The sequence below is a fragment of the Rhipicephalus sanguineus genome, chromosome 11 (genome assembly GCF_013339695.2).
Source record: "Rhipicephalus sanguineus isolate Rsan-2018 chromosome 11, BIME_Rsan_1.4, whole genome shotgun sequence".
Lineage (NCBI taxonomy): Eukaryota > Metazoa > Arthropoda > Arachnida > Ixodida > Ixodidae > Rhipicephalus > Rhipicephalus sanguineus.
This window is the reverse complement of record NC_051186.1, coordinates 138,995,239-139,019,985: the sequence shown is the minus strand read 5'-3', so window position 1 is coordinate 139,019,985 and position 24,747 is coordinate 138,995,239. Positions and strand designations below refer to the sequence as shown.

The 24,747-nt window shown below is 50.4% G+C and overlaps 1 protein-coding gene across 1 annotated transcript in view; it reads right to left on the bottom strand.

Moving 5' to 3' along the window:
* Positions 1 to 24,747, bottom strand: part of LOC119374759 (beclin 1-associated autophagy-related key regulator) — a 198,422-nt gene that overhangs the window by 76,491 nt on the left and 97,184 nt on the right. Inside the window, exon 8 of the mRNA XM_049411003.1 lies at positions 943 to 1,093. Within this exon, the coding sequence (XP_049266960.1) occupies positions 943 to 1,093 (151 nt within the window). The remainder of the gene's footprint in view (positions 1 to 942; positions 1,094 to 24,747) is intronic.

The following is a 24,747-nucleotide window of genomic DNA, read 5'->3' as shown; positions in this document are numbered from 1 at the left end:
AATTCTACAGACTATTTTCTGCAGCTGGTTTCTGCAATTAAAAACAGATGCCACCACCGGCACCATGGCCTTGGGGCAGCGCTGCTCAATATGTCTTTATTCACGCTGCATGATCTGCTCGGTATCCCCATAGCATCTGGGCGTATGCGTTGGAATGAGCAGATGGCAGCGCCAGAAACATACAACATGGCGGCACCCATTGAAGCATGTTCCTTCCACCTCATATTTATCACATCATTGTTGTGCGCTGTGTGGTCCGTGAGTTCAAAACCTATGCTTGCATTTGCTTTATATTTATGTCCTGAAGCTTCGAGAGCAATGTATTTGTCATTTTGCACTATTTCTAAGATCTACTCAAAAATCCTTGGAGACAACGCTTAGCAGGCGTGACTGAACAAACAGCTGATCTCAATGACAAAGACAACATTTCTGATGCTTTGTCCCCAGCTTGAGATGACACAAAGCAATAGCCGATGGCACCATTAATTGATTGCTGGCAGGACAGTGGGCAAGTAGCAACCGTGAGTTCGGATTGCACCGAGTTGTTGCATCGGCATGGGTGCAGCCACGTTGATTTGTAGCCAGAGTTACTGGCGGCTGCTGATACAATTAAAGGCATACGATGTAAATGCGAAGCAGAATAAAGATATCACATATTGCTGTAGCATAGCACATACGTGAAAAACCAACACAGATGTCTCAACCTTGTCAACCTTTAGGCCGTTACATTTAGAACTATGTTTTGCTGCGAAAGCGTGTGAGTTGCTTACACCCTGCTGCAACCAGCTTGTGTGGTACGGCCACGGCCGCTTCACTGGCCTAAGGTGAGTCACGATCATGTGATCAAACATGGCCGCGCCTGTGTGCCGCCACAGAAAATCATTTTAAACAAAGAACCTCAGTAATAACAGTTTCGAAAGGCTGCTTTGTCATCTAGCCAACCTGTAGCAGAGGCTGTGGGGCAGAGGCACATCCAGGTAGAATGCAAGGACAGCCACCATCTGGGCCGCGTACATGAGCCCAGCCGAAAGTGTGTAGCCTGCGTTGCATGGCTCCTCTGGGGCAGGCCACGCACGCTCCTGCTGTTCAGCCACTGAGAACAAAGAAACAGTTACTAAGTGACGCTTTTACTTCCTGCTGTATGAGAAATGTCTGCAGTGTGTGGTGTAAACGGTGTTTATGTAGAGGGTGTTTCTAACCATGCTGATATCACTAGCAACTTATCTATGTTATCTGTCTATGGTGTTCATATGTTGGCTGTGTATAAAAGACGCACAAATAAAGTGACCTAAACAATCGCCTGCCCAGAAACTTGGCTGCACGATCACTACATGGTGTCAGAAGTGGGTGTGCTTCTACCGCAACGGTGGAAGGGGGCATGCCAGCAGGGCAGGTATATGCTGTGGATAACAGTCACTGGCACAGTCGTAGTGGTCGTCCGGGCATGGCATGAACAACATTGACAAAACGATGAATGGTACTGTGGTAAGTGCACTGACAAGTACGCCGGCTCCAGTGTTTGCATTGGCAAACCTCAGACCTCCGCCGCCCTTCGATTTCAGCAACCCAGCACAGTGAAAACATTGGCTCATCCAGTTCAAAGACTACCTCTACGCTTCGGGCCTGTACACTGCTGATGAAGAAGTGCATGTCCGCACACTGCTGTACACCATGGGCCAGCAGAAATTCTCGGCTCGCTGCAGGCTGATATGGCGGATGTCAAGCAAATGACCGGAAAGTTCAACTCTTACTACATCCATCTGGCAAACGAGCTGTACAAAAGCGCTGAGTTTCACTGTAGGGCACAGCAACCGGTCGAGGACTCTTTCTACACTGCACTTTGGGTCATGGCGCGATGGTGCAACTACCCTTCCAAAGAAGTCAAGGAGCAGCTAGTGCGCAACAATTTAATGAGTGGCTTGCTCGACTACAAGCTGTCGACAGACTGTGCAGGTGTTCAAGGCTCAGTCTTGAACAAGCTTTGATCCAAGCGAGCCAACAAGAGGACGCCGAGAGAGAGCACAATGCGCGTGACTCCCCCGTTGCGAGTGCAGCGTCTTTAGCCATCTCTGCGAATGCAACAAAAGCAAAGAAAAAAGGTCCGCAACAAAGGCCCCCTGCAAGAGCCAAAACGTCACCTTTAGTCTTAGGGGGCGAGTGTCATTTCTGGGGCAGAGCGTGCCACCAGAGAACGAAATGTCAGGCCCGCTTTTTGTAGCAAGTGCTGAAAGAAGGGCCACTTTGCAGTGGTGTGTCATTCCTCGATGTCGACTATAAGACTGAATGATGCTGAAGCAGGATCGCGAGTTGGGCTAGTTGGTGGATGTTCATCGTAATATAATCGACAGCGCAACGGGTTAAACACGGACAGAAAGAAGTGAAGGACACAACCTTCTCTTCTTTCTGTCCGTGTTTAACCCATTGCGCTGTCGATTATATTACGAAGACTGAATGAGGTTGGACCAGTCAACCTGCCCCGGGCCAAGTACGTTCACGTTAAAGTCAACAGGTCACTGCTCAAGTTCAATGTTGATAGCCGCACTGAAGTTTCTGTCATACCGAGCACATTCTCTGGAATACCGGCACGTCTTCACCCTCAAGAAGCTGAGCTCACGGGCCCCGGAGGGCAGCTGCTAGTCGCTTTGGGTACCTTCTGGGTGAAAAATCCGAGCTTCTTATACTAAATGCTAGAACAAGAGGACGACCACCAATAGGTGAAATCCCAGAACCAGAGCTTTGGATGAATGGAGTACAAATACCTAAAGTAGACTCGCTCACAGTCCTTGGTCTGCACATCCACAAAGACGGATTGGGCGCAGCCACCTTACCAAAACTGCAAGAAACCATCACGCAAGTCGCGCACTTGGTACAACGGGTATCAAACAAAAGGCATGGCTTGAAAGAAGAAGACACAATCAAAATCATCCAAGCGCTCATCATTAGTAGAATTACTTATGGGACCCCTTATTTAGACCTCAAGAATGCAGAAATTGAAAAACCGAATACCCTCATAAGAAAGGCCATCAAGACTGCCATAGGGATCTCTGAACGTGCTTCCACACAGCGACTACAGTCAAACCTCGATATATCGAACACGGACATATCGAATTATTGCCTATATCGAACGGTTCCTATATCACGTGGGAAATCGCATGCATTTTTCATTTTTTTATTTCGAACGAAGTTTGACGTATAATGGATATATCGAACTCGGCCACCCCAAACCGCCCGCGCTCCGTTGACAGGCGGCGAGCTTTCCCGCAACTCTCGAAAATAGCGGTAGCGCGGTGGGCGTTTACGACTGCTGCACACATCAATGGCGCCGAGTGCGCCACTTGAACGTAGCGGCATACGCACGCCGCAGCCTTGCAGCAACGACGCACTGCACTTGTTGCACCAGCTCCTCCTTGATAGTATCGCCAGGCATCCGTCGCATCGGTCGTTGTTGTGCTCGTGTGTTAGGCCTGCCGCGCGTTGTGGTGTGTGTAGCAATGGCTGCAGACACGAAGAAACGGACGACTCTGACTTTTGCAGCAAAACTGGAAGCAATCCAGCGCGTTGAGAATGGTGAGAAGAAGACGAGCGTCGCGGACGGGTTAGGCATACCAAGGAGCACATTGAGTACTCTGCTCAAAAACAAAGCCGACATAAAGGCCAAGGCCGAGAAGAGTCAGCACGCGGGCTTCGGTGGACGCACTGACGAAGCATCAGTGGAAGAATCCGAGGAAGCTGGGTTGGCATGCGCAGATGAAGAAAGCGAGCTCGCCGAAACGTGGAGCAAGCTGGAGAGCTTTGTTGGTGCGGAGCCGCAAAGCATGTGCATCGAAGACTTCGTTGGAGGTGACGACAGCACTGGTACAACGGCGGAGCTAACGGATGTAGAGATCGTCGCCGAAGCTACCGCTGAGCAGCCGAATGAAGACGCTGCCGAGGTGGATCCCGCAAGCGCTGATGGTGCCCCGCTCCCGACATCAGCTGAGGTCGTAGCCGCTTTGGCCCTTGCGCGCCGCCACTGCAGCGCGATTGAAGGCACCGGCCTTTCACTTGTGGATCGCCTGGACTATGTTGAGGACGCAGTCATCAAACACGCCATTGCCAACAAAAAGCAGGCTACTCTTTTTCAGTATTTTAAGCCAACACAATAAATACTTTGTTTGAATCTTCAAGTGAGTATTTACTGCACCACGATTGGTTCGTTGGTTGTTTTCCACAAGTTCTTGACGCATGTTTTACGTGATTTTTTATATCGAATTCTGGATATATCGAACTATTTCGCAATCGCCGTGCCGTTCGATATATCGAGGTTCGACTTAGGTTCGATGCTTAGGTCTCCACAACACCTGGGAAGAGCTCGTGGAAGCACACAAAGTAAACCAACTCGAGCGACTTAGACTAACTGAAACAGGACGGGCTACACTTTGTAGATTAGGCTATCCTGAAGCCATACAACAATGTGATGAGAAAAGGCCTATCCCAGCAACAATTCGACAGTACATCTCGGTAAGCCGCATCCCACGAAATATGCATCCTACCTACCATCTAGGAAGAAGAAAATCCAGAATAGAGAAACTGCGACAAGACTACGGCCGAAATCCGGACACAAGATACACTGATGCAGCAAAATACAGTCGAACCCGTTTATAACGAACTCGAAAGTGTCGCGAAAAGTGGTCGTTATATCAGTAGTTCGTTGTATATGGACTCGCCCTTAAAAACGTGTGCTTAGCGGCCAAGCCGTTTTTTTTTTTCTTTGTGCACTTTTATTAAAGTGCTAACAACCCCTTCGGTGACAAGCTAAGCCTTTTCGCGTCGTGAAGCGACGCCCGCTGCGTGCTCACGAGTGAATTAACCGCCTTTGCAATGAGCTGACACCGTTTCACCGAAACGCGGTACCGCGACGTGGAGCCGATCATCCCTGGGTAGTTGCGTGCAGCGCGTCGCCTACTCGGGTCGCGGAGTCACTGCCGGGCCGCTTGCTGTATGCCGTATGCGCGCGTTTGTACGTTCTTCGTGCTTGCTTCACTCCGGACCGTGCACGGGTGCGGCGACTAGCCTCTTCGTTCAACGCGGCGAAAACAAGCATTTTCCAAGCAACGCGCACTCTACGTCTCCGCGATGCTCTCGCGGCCCTGCACGACGATGCGCGGCGCACTTCAGTTGTCACCTAGTCAAACACGCTGTATACGCTCGCTGTCAGTGCATCGACGTTTCTCGGTGCCCGCGCCGCTCAACAACAGCGAGCTACTTTCGTTTCTACAAAGCGACGCGCACTTAAAAAAAAAAAAAAAAGCGGTCTCGCACGACGCGGCGGCGGCGAACTTGCAAACGGCAGCATGGCGCGCTCGTACCGCCGTCAATCCGCAGTGTACGGCGTACGCCACACGCAAAGCCGAGTATCTACAGATGACTGTGATAAGGTTGTCGGCTATAAGGCATAATTTCACGTTCATCGACGGCCGCCACCTCGCATTCGTTCTTTTCTGATGCTTATCCGCGAAGGCATCGCCGCAATCGCGCGGAAGTTATAATCACCGATCGACCGGTCTCTGCCGTTACCAAAAAGACGGACGACTTTTCGCGGCACATTGTGACGTCGACGAGTTTAGGGACGCAGTGAACCTTTTTGCGATGTAAAGCTATCGCGGTTATCACTTCTTGCATTTATGCCTTCTTGCGTTCCAAGGCATTGTTTGGTTCATCGCAGGCGGTCGTAGCTGCAGAGGACGGCGTCAGGAAAGGTTACCGTGCGAAAGCTGACCGCAAGGCTTCATGCTGCCAACTATTTTTTTTTCCCTCAATGCCATTCTATCACTGAAGAAATGCCTGGAAAGTGAGCGACCTCGCTCGCAGCATCCGAAATCTGCGTGCGGTGCTCGCCGATCTGGGTATCTTAATCGCGAGTAAACTGGAGCGGGGCACGCGCGAGCGCGCGCCCCTGCCACGCTTAAGAAGGCATGTCTTAACTTTTTTTCGCTTCATATGCGCCATGTTTTTACCGCGACCGTGTCCGAAGTGTTCGTTGTAAAAGTAAGAGGCTTTGAAAAATGTTCGCTATATCTGGACGCAGCTTCAATGGTTAGCATAGGAAAATCGTAAGTGCACCCAAATATGGTCGTTATAACCGATAGATCGTTATATGTGGGATCGTTATAAGTGGGTTCGACTGTATTCAGGAATCCCAGCCCATGCTGTGAGCGTAGTCGACAGTAAAAGAAAAGAGAGAACGGCAGCTAGCATCTTAACTAAGGAAATCGATACGGCTGAAGAAACAGCCATAGCCCTGGCCATCTCAACCTGTGCTGAGGAAGAAATCATACTAACCGATTCACAAGCAGCTTGTCGAAATTTTCAGAAAAGAAGAATTTCCAGGCAAGCCTTAGAAGTACTCACAGCTACAGCAAAGAAGAACCTACCAGAAACGTACATCGTTTGGACTCCGGGTCACGAGTCCCTGATGGGAAATGAGGCAGCCGACGCTTCCGCCCGAGCTCATGTTCACCGGGCCTTCCCACAGGACGCACTTAGGAGGAAAGATGATGTACCAAAAAGTACAGCGACATCTTACAGCACAACAGGCTAGGCCGAAGAACTTATCTGCCAGCTCACCCCAGCCTAACTAGGGAAGAGGCAGTAACCCTCAGGAAGCTGCAAACAAACACTTACGTTCACGGTATGTTACTTCACCGTATCTCACCGACTGAGCACTTGTCCATCTGCAAGTACTGTGATGTCCCGGACACTCTATGCCATATGCTACGGGGATGCAAACAAAACCCTAGCACCGCTACACTGACCGAAGAGCAGTGGGAGGCCAAGTTATTGGACCCAGACCTGAAGAATCAGCGAAGCCTGGTTCAACGGGCACAAGAGATGGCGAAGGCCCGCGGCTACCTGGAATAAGGAGGCCGCCCACCTTGGGTGCACAGCGCGCTTGCTCCAAGTAAACATTTATTCTCTCTCTCTCTGGGCTACCTCGAAATGGAGAGGCTGAACGACATCACCGTTCCAGATAAGCATATGAACATTCTAGAACTTGGACCGAAGTTTTGCCTAGAACCGTGTTTAAATCCTGTGAATAAGATCGCCACTGTTAGAATAACAGAGAGCTGAGCTAGTTGGTAAGTATTCATTCTAAAAAGACAGAGCGTGCAAACAAGGACACAAGAAAGAAGTCAGGACACCACAAACGCCGACTAACAACTGAAGAGACGCACAACGGCTGAAAAGAAAGAAGGCACGAAAACTTATCTGCACATGCCCATGCAACAGGCGAACCTATCAATCCGGCACGCGTGGCGGTCTACGTGGAAGATAACTGTTAAGGCATTTGATTTCATCTTTATGCAAGTTAATCGACGGTTGGCTCACGCATGCGCTACCACTATTCTCGATATGCCATGCTTCAATCATCAGGCGCGTTTCTTCATTTCTATGACGGTACAACACTGCGCATTCATCGAATTTTGGCGTGCACTTACAATCTCGACAATGCAAAGATAGATTAGAAGGTGAGCCTCCTGTTAGCGATCTCTTATGTTCCAACAATCTCTGGCCTGTTGCATGGGCATGCGCAGATAAGTTTTCGTGCCTTCTTTCTTTTCAGCCGTTGTGCGTCTCTTCAGTTGTTAGTCGGCGTTTGTGGTGTCCTGACTTCTTTCTTGTGTCCTTGTTTGCACGCCCTGTCTTTTTAGAATGAACGCCACTGTTAGATCTGTAGCCAAGCATGTTGTGGAAAATGAAAGGTTCAGTTGTATTTCGGACTGCATGGATGTGGTAGTCAAATCCCAAGATAACCGAAAGGGCCGAAGGTTAGCAGTTCAGCCACTCGTGAAATTTTTAAGAGAAGAAAAACTTAAATTACTGACCGCAGATAAACAGGGTTTTTTTGTCCTCTTGAAAGAAGGGCAGTTCACGATGAAGGCTTCAACCGCTTTGGCAAAAAGCTTCAAAAAGGTACCAATTGAACCCAAGAAAGTTAAAGACCAAGCAAAGAAATTGTTGGTTAAAATGAACCTGGAACACTTGTCTTGGCGAATAGACAAGAACAAGGGAGAGCACCTAGAAGTCTTCTTCATGATAAAGACCCATAAAACCGAACTCCTTTTGCGTACAGTGGTGTCTGAAAGAAACACCTGGCAGCATGTTGTGTCCGGGTTTTTGCAGAAGAGCTCAACAGGGCTCCGTATAGTGGATCCCTTCAAAGTAAGAAACTCGGAAGACGTCGTCGATTATCTACGCACAGGTGAACTTCAATCATGCACAGCGTTCAGTGTCGATGTTAAGGATTTATATTATTCTCCTCCGCAAGATCAACTGATGAACGTTGTGAAAGAATGTATCATGGATAACGATGAGCTAGAGTTTAGAAATGCGAGCAGAATTTCTGTTGAAAGCTTTCTCGAACTGTTGTTTTTTTACTTACGCTCTACTTTTATTGTCTGGGAGGGGGACGTCATGGTTCAGAAACAGGGGGTTTGCATAGGTTCCCAGGTCGCCCCAACACTTAGTGAGATTTTTCTTGGCCGGGTTGACCGAGCACTCGAGGGAACTTTGGCAACAACCGTGGTTAAGTGCTTCAGGTATGTTGACGACTACCTGATAGTCATCAGGTCGCAGGCAATCCTTAGGAAGGTTACCGATATTCTCGCCTCGTTCGAAAAGGAAGCAATGGGTCTCAGCTTCACCCATGAGATGCCGACTAACCAAAGAATACAGTTTTTAGACTTGCTGTTAACCTTCACAAATCATCACATATGCTGGCAGTATCAACCCAGATCGAACAAACCGGTTTTGAATTACGCTTCGGCGCATTCGAAGCTAGTGAAAAGAGGCATAGCTACGACATCTTTAGAATCCGCTATCAAAAAGTCCTGCCCCCGCCTTGCCAGTCTAGAGCTTTTCGCAACAGCTCGACCGTCTTAAGAACGCCGGCTTTCCGCAAACCACCCTAATCTCAGTATGCGAACAGCTTGTAAAAAAGATTAAGAAAGTAGGAATTCATCAGCCACAGAATCAAACAGAAAATAAGTTTGCAGTAATCCCCTACGTTCATCAGGTCGCCCATGGGATAAAAAAGGCAGCAGGGCGATACGGCGTGCGGGTGGTCTTTTCTGCAAACAACTCGTTGAATAAGATGTGTAATCTAGTAAATAAACCTAGATCGGCGGGCAAAGATACATGCACTATGAAGCACAAAATGCAGTTCGTGCCATGCACGATGGGGGTGGTTTATGCAATCACACTGTCATGTGGAAAGAAGTATTTTGGGCAGACGGGACGGTGCATTAATGTTCGTCTCAGGGAGCACCACACAGCCGTCAAAAATCACGCCAGCACGAACTTAGCTATACATTGTAGAACGTGCCATTGTGAGCCAATGCTTTATGAAACACGGGTAATATACAGAAATTTTAACCAAACCTTTCGCGAAATTGTGGAAGCATACCACATACAGTAGAACCCCGCTGATACGTTTTTGAAGGGACCGTAGGAAATAAACGTAAGAGACGGGAAACGTAAGAGCCGAAAAACAGGAAAAACGGCAAAATATTTAGTGGTACAGAATTTTATTTCAATTCTTACGAGCAGCACGAAAATTGGCGCGCTCAGCCGCGATCTAGTCGATGGATAGAAACGCGGAGCTTAGAACGGCCTCATCCACAGAAATGTAATCAACGTATGTGATTTTTTTAACACCAACAGCTGTAGGTATGAAAGAACTAAGCACACGCAATCACGACCGGCGCGGCGAGTCCGACCGCGAACCTCACGCACGACCATGCGAGCTCCAACCGGCTCGAACTCCTCCCGTTCTCCGACAAATAACGATGATGATGAGTCTACGCCAACGCGATGGCAGAAGTGAATGCCAATCTCGAAGGCCTTGCTTTCGCAAGCAATTACGTCATACACGCCATGTTTGTGCAATGCAAATCTCAGAGGCTATGCTTTTGTCAATAGTAAATGCCAATCTCGAAGGCCTTGCTTACGCGAGCAGTTACGTCATAGACGCCATGTTTGCAATTTGAATCTCGAAGGCCATGCTTTTGTTTGCATCAATTGAAAGATTCTGTTGTTTGCGCCTCTCGTGCGGCTAATATTACGGTCAAACGAGGCCAAGCTGCGTGAAAATGCGCCATGGCCGCTCTCTTTGGTAGTCACTCGGTCGGCTCCGGGCGCACTTCGCGACGTATCATACGGGAACGGTCCGACAGTTACGACGTAACAGCGGGGTTCCCAATACATTGTATCCTATGGGAGCTATGCCGGGACCGGCGGAAAACGACGTAACAGCCGGGAAAACGCAGCAGTGAGGAACGTAACAGCGGGGTTCTACTGTACATATAAATCAGAGCGCATGCGTCAGCCAAACTTCGGTTGCTCTGCATAATAAAGAAGTGCAGTTTTTGAAACATGTAATCAAATGAATCCCTATCACGACAGACACGCGCCACGTGATCATTTTTTTGTGTGTACTTATTTACTGCATGTGTGATGAAATAAATCAGTTGTCAGTCAGCGCTTGCTTGTGTACGTGTCTCTCAGTCCTCAGTCCAGGTCGCGCTGCCCTCAGCAAACGATGAACGACAGAGCAGAGAATGTACGTGGTGCGTTCACAAACGGTGCCTCTGCAGGCTCTTCAGCCATTCAAGCTCTGCAAGTTGTCAAGTTTGTGGACAGCATGACTGGGGGTGAGTCGTCTAGGACTGTCAGCATCACTTCAGAGCTGTTCAAAGGACTCAGCGTGTTGGACGAACCGTACGAGATTTGCATCGAAGCAGGTGCCACCCCATACTCCTTAAGCACACCAAGAAGGATACCCATCCCATTGTGTCCAGTCGTAAAATATGAGCTCAACAAGATGGAAGCGCAGGACATTATTAGGTGGATCACGAAGCCAACGCGATGGTGTGTTGGTCTGGTGGCGGTGCAAAAGAACTCTGCAGCTACCACTTGTGCATGGACTTGACGAAGCTGAACAAGTACATCTTCTGGGAGCGACACGTCTTACCGACCGTGGAACATGTACTAGGACTCCTCAGAGAGGCAAAGGTCTTTTCCAAGTTAGACGCGACATCTAGTCTCCACAAGGTCAAGCTAGCAGAAGACAGCTAAGAACTCACAAAGTTCATCAGCGGTTACGTGCATGCATGATGAGCGTAAATTCTCCACCTTTGAAGCAGTGAAAATTATGTCAATGTCTGTTCCAAAAGACCAGAGGTCTGAACCTGAGAATGAGAGCTTTCTCCTGGCCGTGGACGACATTTATTAATAATAACTGCACTTCATGGACGGCATATATGTAGACAGCATTTATTTTGATGCCAACAAAATAGTTGGTTAACGTATATTGCCGATTTATAAGTCGTTTTTTACATAAAATGACCTTCCAAAGTTCGGGGGTCGACCTATACGCGGAATTGTAAAGTCAACTTATCTCTGGGGTCCGATGAAAGGTCATCGTCTTCTGATTCACTGCTATTCGACGCATCAATAACATCAGCCGCAGAGGCAGCGGAGTCGCGGGAACTGCTGTCTCCCAACGCGTGTGCACCGCTTCCGGAGCCGGACATTTTTGCGATCTGCCACGACGATTGTGAAACTATATAGCGAAACCACACGAAACTACGGAGCGCGTTTAAAAATAACCGCCGCGTGGCATTAATGCGAACTGCTTGGGAAACAAGGTCTCAAAAGCAGCATTTCAAACCTTTGACAGAGAGCTAACGATGCTCTATAGAAAAAAGAGGAATTTATCTTGTGATACGCCCTGCAGTTTTGTTTTCATACAATAGAAACGATTTGTTGACAAACCATGGGCGTTCCACGGAAAAGCTAGCAGCACCGTGTGGGCTGGCAACACTTCGCAGGGAACTATAAACCACATGACCAGTCACATGCACCCACAAGCGTCTTCGCGTCTCTTTGCACTCACGCCTGTTCGCCATTTCTGCATTTCGCTTCGCTTGCGAACAGTGGTGTGCACAATTTACGACGCCAAGATGCCACCGCTACGCCGTTAACAGTACAGCGCTGCTTTCAAGCGGCAAGCGATCCTCTACGCAGAGTCGGAAAGCAACGATGCAGCAGGGCGCAAGGTCGATTGTCGGAAAAGTGTGTGAAAGAATGGAGAAAACAAAGGACCAAGATCTCCGCGTGCGCTGCTACACGCCGTTCCTTTCGTGGACCGAAGTCTGGAAGATACCCTGCCATTGAGGAGGCGGTTCGAGATTGGGTTCACGACCAGAGAAGCAAGAGCCTGAGCGTTTGCTACAATGATACTGAGGCAAAAGCACGTACTGTCACGAAGGATATGTGCATCCTGCAAACAGAGTTCAAAGTATCCAAGAAATGGGTCACGAACTTCATGAAACAGAATGGCCTGAGCCTAAGACAATGCACAACTGTATGCCAACTGTATGCTACAAATGAATGGCTCCAACAAAAAAACACGTATTCTTTGGTCGACGGAACCACACTCAACATAACCTCTTCACCATCTCTAGACCGACTACCTTCTGTCGTCGGTGCACACTTATATCTCCTCGCTCCCGGGTTCCAGAAGAGTCGGGTGTGTTCTTTGGCGTGCAGCACAGCCAAGGCTAGGCAAAGGGTGAGATTCTTCTCGTCGGTTCCACTTGCGCCGGTGTCACTCGGCGTCGCATCATGTTTTTTTTCGCTATGTTTCGAGACTTTGCCGGGCGTTTGATCAGAGACTGCTGGTTGCCAGCGGCCGTTTCGATTGGGTGAGGAGGCGTGCTTACGGTGTCTTTTGATACTTGCTTGTTTCTGTGGCCAAGCCTTGGTACTGTGTAATGGCTTGCCCTCTCCAGCGGCTTCTAGTGGGTCATCCTCTTTGGCTCGTTCCTGAAAGAATGCCGCTCACGCTCAGAGTCCGTGCTTTTGCCTTGACTGTCACCACGGCGTATTGCCGCTCAGTGCCATCCAATAAACACCTTAACAATTTAGTGGAGAGTGCTGTGCTGTCACAACAACTTCTGTCCTCATTCGATGCCCCTGCCGCTTCGATCCCGTAAACTGCCATCTACCGTGCCTAAGGATGCCACCCAGCAGACGCCACCGCCTGCACTGACCTCATCTCCCGGTGTCCCTCGTATCCGTGACCCCCCTGTCTACACTGGCACAGATGGGACCGACATGGAGGACTGCCTCGCGATTTATGAACGCGTGAGTGTCCCCAATAAATGGGACGAGGCAGGAAAATGGACCAACTTGGTTTTCTACCTCACGGGTGTGGCAGGCCTGTGGTACAACAACCACACCTCAGATTTTACGACGTGGTCCGACTTCAAGACCGGCATTATCAACGTCTTTGGCTGCCCTGCCGTTCGTAAGCTGCAGGCTGAACAGCATTTACGTGAATGAGCACAGCAGGCCGGTGAATCCTTCACCAGCTACACAGAAGATATTGTTACGTGAATGACGACTCGGTAGACTGTAGTCCGTAGACTATCTACACGATATATTTACAGGAGTGGTTGCAGCGCTGACCGGTTCAGCCAAGAGCCCGAGCAGAGAGAGATCTTCCTTCTCTTCGTCCGGCACACACGCGCATGGTGCAAGGGGCTGGCAGTATGCATGTAGCATAATCCCCGGCGGCAGAAGCGCCGTCTCGGCGCATCAGATGTCAACTTCACTGGGAGAGTGGTAGGGCTTCAAGCGTGCGACATGTACGATATCGCTGGCCGGTGTGGAAGATGAAGGCGACGAGGCGACAGGAGCGATTTCATAAGTTACCGGGGTAACCGCACGAACGACTCTGTATGGACCTGTGTATCGAGACATCAGTTTTTCCGACATCCCAACGTGACGGGTGGGCGACCACAGCAGGACCAAGGAACCGGGCGAGAAGTGTACGTCTCGGTGTCTGCGATCGTACAACCGCCGTTGGTTTTCTTGGGAAGTCAAAAGGCGAGTGCGGGCGGTTTCACGTGCATGGGCAGCCCTGGTGATAGCGTCAAGGGCATATTCACTGGGCGGTACTGCGGGAAACGGGATGGTGGTGTCCAGGGGCAACGTTGGTTGTCGGCCGAACAACAGAAAAAATGGAGAGTAACCAGCAGTGTCGTGGCGCGAAGAATTGTACGCAAATGTCACGTATGGCAAAGCAAGGTCCCAGTCGGAGTGGTCGGAGGAAACATACTTCGCAAGCATGTCTGTAAGTGTTCGATTGAGACGCTCCGTGAGGCCATTTGTCTGCGGATGGTAGGACGTAGTAAGCTTGTGCCTCGTTTCACATGACCGCAGAATGTCGGCTATGACCTTCGACAGAAATGTGCGGCCACGGTCTGTAAGCAGCTGGCGTGGAGCTCCATGTTGCAAAATCACGTCGTGTAGGAGGAAGTCGGCGACATCGGTGGCGTAGTCTGTGGCCACAGCTATCCACCTGTTGCCAGAGGAAGACACGGGAAACGGGCCAAGTAGGTCTAAGCCAACGCGAAAGAACGGTTCTGACGAAATGTCAAGGGGTTGAAGGCACCCGGCGGGAAGCGTCGATGGTGTTTTGCGGCGTTGACATTTCTCACACGCCGCAACATATCTTCTGACGGAGCGTGCAAGCCCTGGCCAAAAGAAGCGTCGGCGGATGCGGTCGTAAGTGCGCGATACACCAAGGTGACCGGCCGTTGGAAGGTCATGAAGTTCGTGAAGGACAGCCGAGCGGAGGTGTTTCGGAATAACAAGCAGCAGGGCTGGTCCATCTGGGTGAAAACTGTGGCGGTAGAGTGCACCATCTTGGAGGACGAACGAGCGATGGGACCGGTCGGTAGACGATGATTCTAGGCGTTCGATGATAGTACGCAAGGACGCATCACGGCGTTGCTCGTCGCCGATGTTTGTTAGTAAGGAAAGCGAAAAGACGCAAGCGTTGGCGTCGGTGTCAGAGATGGTGCTCGATTCATCGACCGGGTAGCGAGACAGGCAGTCTGCGTCCTGGTGTAGGCGGCCCGACTTGTACGTCACTGTGTAGCTATATTCTTGGAGTCGCAGAGCCCAGCGACCAAGACGGCCAGTAGGATCCTTTAGTGAGGAAAGCCAACAGAGCGCATGATGGTCCGTTATTACAGAAAAGTGCGAGCCATATAAATATGGGCGGAACTTCAAGACTGCCCAGACAAGAGCAAGGCATTCACGCTCTGTAATGGAATAGTTGCGCTCGGCAGCTGTAAGGAGGCGGCTGGCGTACGCGATAACGCGGTTGTGTCCCTGTTGTCGTTGGGCTAGGACGGCTCCGATCCCGTGACCACTAGCATCGGTTCGGACCTCCGTCGCAGCGGATGGATCAAAGTGGGCCAATATAGGCGGCGTTGTCAAAAGTGTGACGAGGCGAGAAAAAGCGGCGGTTTGAGCGGGACCCCACGTAAAAGGCACGTCTTTCTTCAGAAGTTCAGTGAGTGGTCGAGCGATTGTTGCAAAATTTTCCACGAACCTTCTGAAGTAGGAACAGAGTCCCACAAAACTCCGGACGTCTTTGGCTGATTGGGGTACAGGAAAACTCGTGACTGCACGAATTTTCTCTGGGTCCGGCTGCACACCTGAAGCATCGACGAGGTGGCCCAAGACTGTAATCTGCCGGCGACCGAAGTGGCACTTCGACGAATTCAACTGGAGGCCAGCTTTGCGGAAAACGTCAAGAATAGCTGCCAAACGCCGAAGGTGGGTTTCAAATGTAGGCGAATATACAAGGACATCGTCGAGGTAACAAAGGCAGGTTGTCCATTTGAATCCTTGTAGCAGAGAGTCCATCATACGCTCGAACGTGGCTGGGGCGTTGCACAGACCGAACGGCATAACCTTGAAGTGGTAGAGGCCATCGGGAGTTACAAACGCAGTCTTTTCTTGGTCTTTCTCGTCCATAGCAATCTGCCAGTAGCCAGAGCGTAGGTCTATTGAAGAAAAGTAGCGCGCGCCGTGTAGGCAATCAAGAGCGTCGTCAATTCGGGGCAAAGGGTAAACGTCCTTTTTCGTAATTCGATTAAGATGGCGGTAATCAACGCAGAAGCGCCACGTGTCGTCTTTCTTTTTAACCAGCACGACGGGAGACGCCCAAAGGCTCGATGAGGGTTCAATAATGCCTCTGGCTAGCATCTTGTTCACTTCTTGTTGAATGACCGTGCGCTCTGCGGCAGACACCCGATATGGTCGGCGGTGAATGGGAAGAGAATCACCGGTGTTTATGCGGTGCTTTACAAGAGAAGTCTGGCCTAGTGGTCGATTATCGACGTCAAAGATGTCGCGGTAAGAAGCCAAAAGGCGGCTTAGAGCGGCTGATTGCTCAGGTTCGAGGTCCGGGGCGATCATGTGACGTAATTTCATGTCGAGGCGTGTGGTATCCGGCGGGCGACAAGGAACATCTGAGCACACGTCGGCAGTGAAAATGGTGACGTGGTCATCTGATATTGATCGGAGCGTGGCGACTGAGATGCCTTGAAGCCCTACCACTCTCCCAGTGAAGTTGACATCTGATGCGCCGAGACGGCGCTTCTGCCGCCGGGGATTATGCTACATGCATACTGCCAGCCCCTTGCACCATGCGCGTGTGCGCCGGACGAAGAGAAGGAAGATCTCTCTCTGCTCGGGCTCTTGGCTGAACCGGTCAGCGCTGCAACCACTCCTGTAAATATATCGTGTAGATAGTCTACGGACTACAGTCTACCGAGTCGTCATTTACGTAACAATATCTTCGATTTGTGTAAGAAAGCCGACACCACCATGTCTGAATCTGACAAGATCAGGCACATTTTGAAAGACATCGACGATGATGCCTTAACGATGCTGCTCACCAAAAACCCCAGCACAGTGGCAGAGGTCATAACGCTCTGCCAAAGCTATGAGGAGCTGCGCTGGCAGCAGTCGATGACCCGTTGCTCTCCATCACACGACGCCGAGCTTGCTGGCTTGTCGACCATATCCGACCACTCCGCATTGCTCGCAGAGGTGAAGTCATTCGTGTGCAAGGAAATCGTGTGCCAGTTCTCTCTGCTGGACTTTGCTCACCCTCAGTACGTTCAACAGCCGTCAACCACTCTTCTCCCTCCCCTCCGTTGAGCAAATGAGCAGGAAATCGCAGAGGTCACGCCTGAATACCACCAGCACCATCCGGCTCCTGCACCACTGAGTTACACCCAAGTTGTCACAAGGACGTCCCCAGTAATCCATACGGCTTCCCCATACAGTTACACTGAAGCCGCCGCTAGACCTCAGTCCTTCAAAGCAGGTGTGCCAGCTACCTATGCCGACGTCATGCATAGGCCACGACTGCAGCCCACCATGCCGTCATATCTGTTGCCACCCCGTCAATCACGTCCTGCGCCATGGGCGGGCCCTGCTCCAGCGAACCGATGGCACACATCTGACAACCGCCCCATACGCTTCGCATGCTGTTACGCCGGCCACGTGGCGCGTTATTGCAATCGTGTGCAGCCGCCTCGAGTCGCGTCACCCGTCACCAGCCAGTCCAGCCATGCATTCAACGACCCACCTACACCTATGTCACCGACGTCAGTCACGCCAAGCTCCATCTACTCAGCGCTCTCCGTCTCCATCACGTCGTTCAATGTTGCCGATGCAGTCACGTCTGTCACACGTGCCCTGGAAAACAAGTCGCCGCAGTCCACGAGGCAAGGGCTGCAATGCTATCGAACCGCGAAAGCCCTCAGCGAAGCCCATCGAACCTGACAGATGTGTTTGTGAACGGTGTTCGCTCATCTACCCTTGTCGACACTGGAGCCGCCGTATCCGCTATGGACGAAAAATTGAGCCGATTACTAAGAAAAGTGACGACAGCACTTTCTGGAATGTCCCTCCGTACAGCCAGCTCCCAGATATTCATCCTACAGCAATATGCACAGCTCGCGCAGTCATTCAGGACGTTCCGTACGATGTCGAGTTCATCATAATTGCTGCATGCTCTCACGACGTCATCCTGGGATGGAATTTTCTCTCCCACTACGACGCCGTAATTCATTGCACACCAGCCGAAATTGAACTCTCCCCGTTCTCAGACTTGACGCCGGCAGACAGTTCACCGGCATCGAGCAAGATCCTCGTCAAAGATGATAAAAAAGTGCCTCCAAACTCGTCGATGGCTGTGTCAGTCGACTGCGCCAGTCTCTCCGACACCACTGCACTCATTTCGCCATCTGACCACATTTGCACTAGGAAAGGCTTGCTGCTACCTTTCGCGACCGTGGAAGCCACTCAGGGCAGCACTGCTATTTTTGTTACCAACCCATCTCTGTACATTGTTACGTTGGTGCAAGAGGAATGCTTCGGCAGAGTGGAACCCCTCGAAGATGCACAGCTTATGGAGGCACCCAATGACGCGCACTGTCCCAGTTCCCGTATGCTCAGTGCTGTTTCCACGTACGATTCGTCACCTGCTGATGTGTTTGGTTCCACTACTGCTGACAACCTCACATCGGTCCAGCGTTCCAAGCTTCTGTGCCTGTTGGAAGAATTTCAGTCTTCTTTCGATGTCAGGCAAGCTTCTCTATGCCGTACCTCCGCTGTTACGCATCGCATCGACACTGGCGCCCAACCACCACTGCAGCAATGCCCATATCACATGCCTCCAGCAGAGCGTCGGGTAATTAATGAGCAAGTTGACAATATGCTTCGACGCGATGTTATTCTGGCCTCGAACAGCCCATGGGCGTCTCCTGTTGTTCTCGTTGCGAAGAACGATTGTTCTGTGCGGTTCTGTGTGGACTACCGACGACTCAACAAGATCACTCGCACGAATGCTTATCCACTGATGCGAATCGACGACGCGATTGACAGCTTGCAAGGAGCAGAATTCTTTTCATCTCTCGATTTGCGCTCAGGGTACTGGCAAGTACCCATGGCTGATGACGCTCGACCGAAGACAGCCTTTGTAACGCCCGACAGCTTGTACGAGTTCAACGTCATGCCGTTTGGTCTGTGTAATGCACCCGCGACGTTCCAGCGCATGATGGACATTGTTCTGCGCAACTTGAAATGGCACACGTGCTTGTGCTACCTCGACAACGTCGTCATTTTCGCTCCGGACTTCTCCACGCATCTCCAATGTCTGCGGCATGTTTTGATGCGGTTAAGCAACGCTGGCCTCCACCTCAATCTGAAAAAGTGCCAGTTTGCAGCACAGCAGCTGATAATCCTAGGCTACATTGTGTCCAAGGACGGAATCCTTCCCGATCCGACCACGCTTCGGGTTGTGGCCGAATTTCCCAAACCTACGTCCATGAAAGAACTGCGCAGTTTCGTAGGACTGTGTTCGTACTTTCGCCGCTTCATACGAAACTTTGCCACCATCATATCGCCGCTGACGAAGCTCCTTGGAAGTAATGGGCTCCTAAATTTGTGGTCGTCCGAGTGTGATAATGCATTTGCAAAGCTCCGTCGTTTGTTGACGTCTCCTCCCATACTACGCCACTACGACCCTACGGCTCCAATGGAGGTACACACGGACGGCAGCGGTGTAGGCCTCGGCGCTGTTCTTGCGCAATGCAAACCAGGGTTCCCCGAATATGTCGTGGCATATGCAAGTCATACGCTTCCTAGAGCCGAGACCAATTAAATCGTAACAGAAAAAGAGTGCCTGGCGATCATCTGGGCTCTTGCCAAGTTTCGCCCTTATTTGTACGGTCTCCCATTTGATGTCACCGCATCATGCACTATGCTGGTTGTCATTGAAGGATCCCTCGGGCCGTCTCACCCGTTGGGCACTTCGCCTCCAAGACTACAATATCCGCGTGCTGTACCTTAACGGATGACAGCACGCTGACGTCGATGCCCTCACGCTCCCCCTTGCCCGACGACAACGCCCCCTGCTTCAGTATCTTTCATTGCAGTTACTTCCATCAACGTTCACACCATCGCTATCAAACAGTGCAAAGATAAATGGATCGCCTTGCTGATAGATTTGTTCACTTATCCGCCAGCAACACCATCTACTCGCACGTTGCGTCATCAAGCCCACCATTTCACCCTTCGTGACGACCTACTGCACTGACGCAGTTACAACGCCGACGGCTGCCAGTGGTTACTAGTGATACCCCGCAGTCTGCGTTCTGAAATATGCGAGTCGTTCCACTCTTATCCGCAATGGGCGCACTCTGGGGTATCCAAAACTTACCACCGCATTCAACAATACTTCTGAAGAGGGATTTACCGTTACGTGCAGAAGTTCGTTCCCTCTTGCCCCGATTGCCAACGCTGAAAACCTTCTACGCACGTGTTGCCAGCAGGCCTACAATCATTACCTTGCCCGAACCGTCCGTTTGGGCACATGGGTATCGATTTGTATGGACCACTTCCTCTGACGTCGGCTGGTAACCGGTGGGCCATCGTCGCTGTTGACCATCTAACGTGATACGCCGAAAACACTGGCCTCCCAGCGGCTACAACGCACGATGTTGCCTCCTTCCTGCTACACCAATTCACACTGCGTCACGGTCCACCCCAGGAGCTTCTCTGCGATCGAGGCCGTGCCTTCTTGTCGGAAGTCGTCGAAGCCATTCTCAAAGAGTGCCATGCTGTTCACCACAAAACTACTGCTTACCACCCACAGACGAATGGCCTAACCAAACACTTTAACTGCATGCTCGGCGACATGCTCTCAATGTACAGTATGGTCCACTGTTAAAGGGAACATTCGAATGAGCACCTTTCATTTTGCTGGCCCCCTAACTGCAAGTCGGTGTGGAAATGTTGCTTGTGCATGGTACTAGTCTGTCAAAGGGAGTCGGAATTCTCAACCACCAGTAGTCTTATGCAAATCTAAGTCATTCTGTTGTTGCAAGAGAACGATATCCTGACATGACCTGAAAGCAAGTGTTCCCTTTAACAGTGGACCTGTCTGTACGTTGCCGCCAATCACACAAATTGGGATGCCATTCTGCCCTTCGTCACCCACGCATACAATACTGCCCCTCAGAGCACTACTGCCTTTTCACCATTCTTTTTATTGTATGGAAGGCATCCGTCGCACACCATCGACACAATACCTCCATACAAGCCAGATCTATCTGAGTGTTCACGTATTTCTGCCACAGCCAGGCTTGCTGAAGAGTTTCGCGAGCTTGCCAAGACCTTTACGACGCATGAAAGAGCGACAGAAGAGCATTCACGGTGACACCACCATTTCTCAGCCCACGTTCCTCCCTGGAGCGCTCGTATGGCTCTCGGTCCCTACAACTGCAACTGGCCTCTCTACAGAACCACTGCCGAAATACGAAGGCCCCTACCATGTCGTCGAACGCACATCACCAGTCAACTTACGTGATCGAACCCACTGATCCATCTTCGGACATGCGCTGTCAAGGGCGAGACATAGTCAACATGGAGCGCCTCAAGGCCTACTATGACCCAATCATAGTGACAAGGTCTTAGGTCGCTGGGCGGCTCCCTTTTCGAACCCGGCGTAATTGTGGCAAAGCCTTGGTACTGTGTAATGGGTTGCACTCTCCGAGGGCTTCTAGTGGGTCGTCCTCTTCGGCTCATTCCTGAAAGAACGCCGCTCGCACTCGGAGTCCGTGCTTTTGCCTTGACTGTCACCACTGCGTATTGCCGCTGAGTGCCGTCCAATAAAGACCTTAACAGTTTATTTTTCATTGCGCGCGCTCTGTTACGGTTACAGCCGGCGCAGGAATTTCACGTCGTCGTTTTAAATTGGGTGTCGGGCACCCAATTAAGCTCTCGTTTTTGAGACCTGGATGCGACAGTCTGCAGCAACGGGCCCGAGTTCTCGTCTGTGGAATTCACCTAATTCCTGGAAGATCACACCATCCGCTTTGTGCACTCTTCCGTGTACTACCCACAAGTGAACGGACTTGTCAAGCAGTTTAATTGCACCTTCAAAAATTTCGTGCAGGTCACCATGCTGTAGCAACGTCCGCTTCACAAAGCAGTAACCGATTATGTGGGCATATATTGTTGCACACCCCATGCCACTATGGGAATAGCACTGTCTGTTCTTATACATGGACAGGTACCTAGAACATGCCTTGAAGTTGTGGGTGACTTGTCACCAGCTTTCTTCAGCAATCCTGTTTCCGAACTTCACCGTCTGACCAAAGAGTTAAGAGCACGCAAGACTACATCAAAAAGTACACAGACCATCGCAGGGCTGCGAAGACGACGTTGGCGATTACATTAGAATCAAGAAACCTGGTACATCTGTTAAGGGAGACCTCACGTTTAGCCACCTGCGGAAGGTAGTCTGTCAACAAGATCCATCATCATTTTGGCTTGACTATAGACGAACGTGGAACGCGTTACAGCTATCCAAGACACCTGCAGTTTCAGGCACATGGAACCCGCAGCATAATGCTGTTTTCGAGCCTGCAATCCTGTCATCGGCATCTGAAGAATCAGGGGATCACACCTCAACAGCTCGATCCGAAGCCTCGCCAGCTACGCCCACTCTGCAAGTTCCAGTGCCAGCCGCATCGGAAGATCCTGTGCTTCGACATCTGACCTCCAAGGAACAGAAGGCCCCCGTATAGATACCAGGACTACATGTAGCTCGTGTGTGCTAGTGTGCAGAGAGATGCAGTGCCAGAGAGCTTGAGTGCTGCATGAACTGTGTGTAAATGGTTGCTTGCATGTTACTGCGAGCGTTTTTTTTTTTTGTTAGTTGTTCTGTTGCTGTATCGCTTGTTCCATATGTAGGCCATGTCTAATTACAGTGAAGCGCACATGCCATGTGCACTTGTAAATATTTGTAAATAGTATCTGTGTATCAATACTAATCGACTAACTTCTACTTACCTTGTTTTTGTAATGAGGGGAATATGCAGTATTCAGTTTTGGTTTCTGTTTGACCACCACTGGCACCGGTGTTGACACATGTACATATATACCATACTTCCAAAAATGTTGATTATTGTTTCCTGGTTGCGACTGTGACTGAATTCATAATTCCCTGGTGGCTCCCACCAAAATGCAATACTATCCTCAGTGATTGCGTGCCTACATGCATACAAATGCGTGCATGTGAGTCCTGTTTGCGAATCAGGGCCTCCCAGATATGGTGGTATTAGACAATGGCCCCGCATTCCTGAGTGAAGCATACGACATATTCAACGGCTTGAAGAGGATCTGGTACCACCCTGTTACACCGCTTCTAATAGTGCATTGGTTCTGCCATGGCTGGACCTAAGAAAAACAGTCCTCCAGAAATAACTCACTCAGAAGAAGGATTATGATCAAAGAGCTAAACCGAGGGTGCCAGCACAACCAGGAGACAGGGTGTTCGCCATGAATTTTTGCCCAGTGGCGCGATTTTGTACCCGTTCCTAAAACGGACGGAGGCGGTCCGTGCTTTACGTTACAAACTGGTTCGCGAGAACGAGGGGAAGCAAACAGCCAATGAGCGAAGTGGTAGCCTGCGTTTCAATCCCATCCAAGTCGAGGTAACAGGCAGCCATTTTAATCCATCCGTTTCGTTTCGTACGGTCTCTCCGACCATTCTTTCGCCTCCGTCCGAAAGCAGACACGTGACGCCACAGCTCACGTGACAATTAACGTCGCGGCGCTCGTCACGGCTCACACTGACCAATCGCGTGCGACTCAAACAGATGGACTGCCTCCGTCCGTTTGAGGAACGCATACAAGGTCTGAGTTGGATTCTCACTGTAGTCACCAGCCAACACAATTCCCAGATTGACCTACAGTTGGGTGATGGGCTGCAATGGACCCATCATCTGGATAATGTAAGGCCACGGTCGATGCCAGATCAGCACAACTGTCGGGGCTCCAGCCTCTCTACTTACAGTTGTTGCTTCCCTCAGGGACTGGAGGTACAGCAGACAATGGTTTACCTGAAGTGGCAACAAGCTTTACAAGCCAGCTATTACTATCCGGCAAGCCCTCTCAACTAGTGGCCGGTGACATCATAAGATCACCAAGGCACAGAGTGCCCCTGGCCTCCTCCCACACCTTAACTTTATCGGTGCACAAGGGAACGCCATACTGCGCCACGGTTTTCTTCATGAACTGTACCTGCTTTATCTTCTGTTAGACTGTTGTGTTAAGGGGGAATGATTTGTGGTACAGATCTCTGTAGAACTCTTCCGCTACCTCAACTATTCTATCCATATTGGTTGTGACCTTGCCTTCCTTGTCCCTTAATGCATATATCTGATTTTTGCCTATGCACAGTTTTGTCTTCATAGCTTTGAGGCTTCTTCCGTTCTTTAGAGCATGCTCAAGTCTACCACTATCTCTCAAGAGGAAGGTATATAACAGCTGCATCTTACCGGTACTTACCTACGGAGCAGAAACCTGGAGACTTACAAAGAGGGTTCAACTTAAATTGAGGACGACGCAGCGAGCGATGGAAAGGAAAATGATAGGTGTAACCTTAAGAGACAGGAAGAGAGCAGAGTGGGTCAGGGAACAAACGGGGGTTAAGGATATCATAGTTGAAATCACGAAGAAGAAATGGATATGGGCCGGGCACGTAGCACGTCGGCAGGATAACCGGTGGTCATTAAGGTTAACTGACTGGATTCCAAGAGAGGGCAAACGCGTGAGGGGAAGACAGAAAATTAGGTGGGTAGATGACATTAAGAAGTTTGCAGGTAGTACGTGGCAGCAGAAAGCACAGGACCGGGTTGATTGGCGGAACATGGGAGAGGCCTTTGCCCTGCAGTGGGCGTAGACAGGCTGATGATGATGATGATGATTTGTGGTAACTGGCACTACAGGGTGGCGCCACTCGTACTTTGTACAATAAAAGCT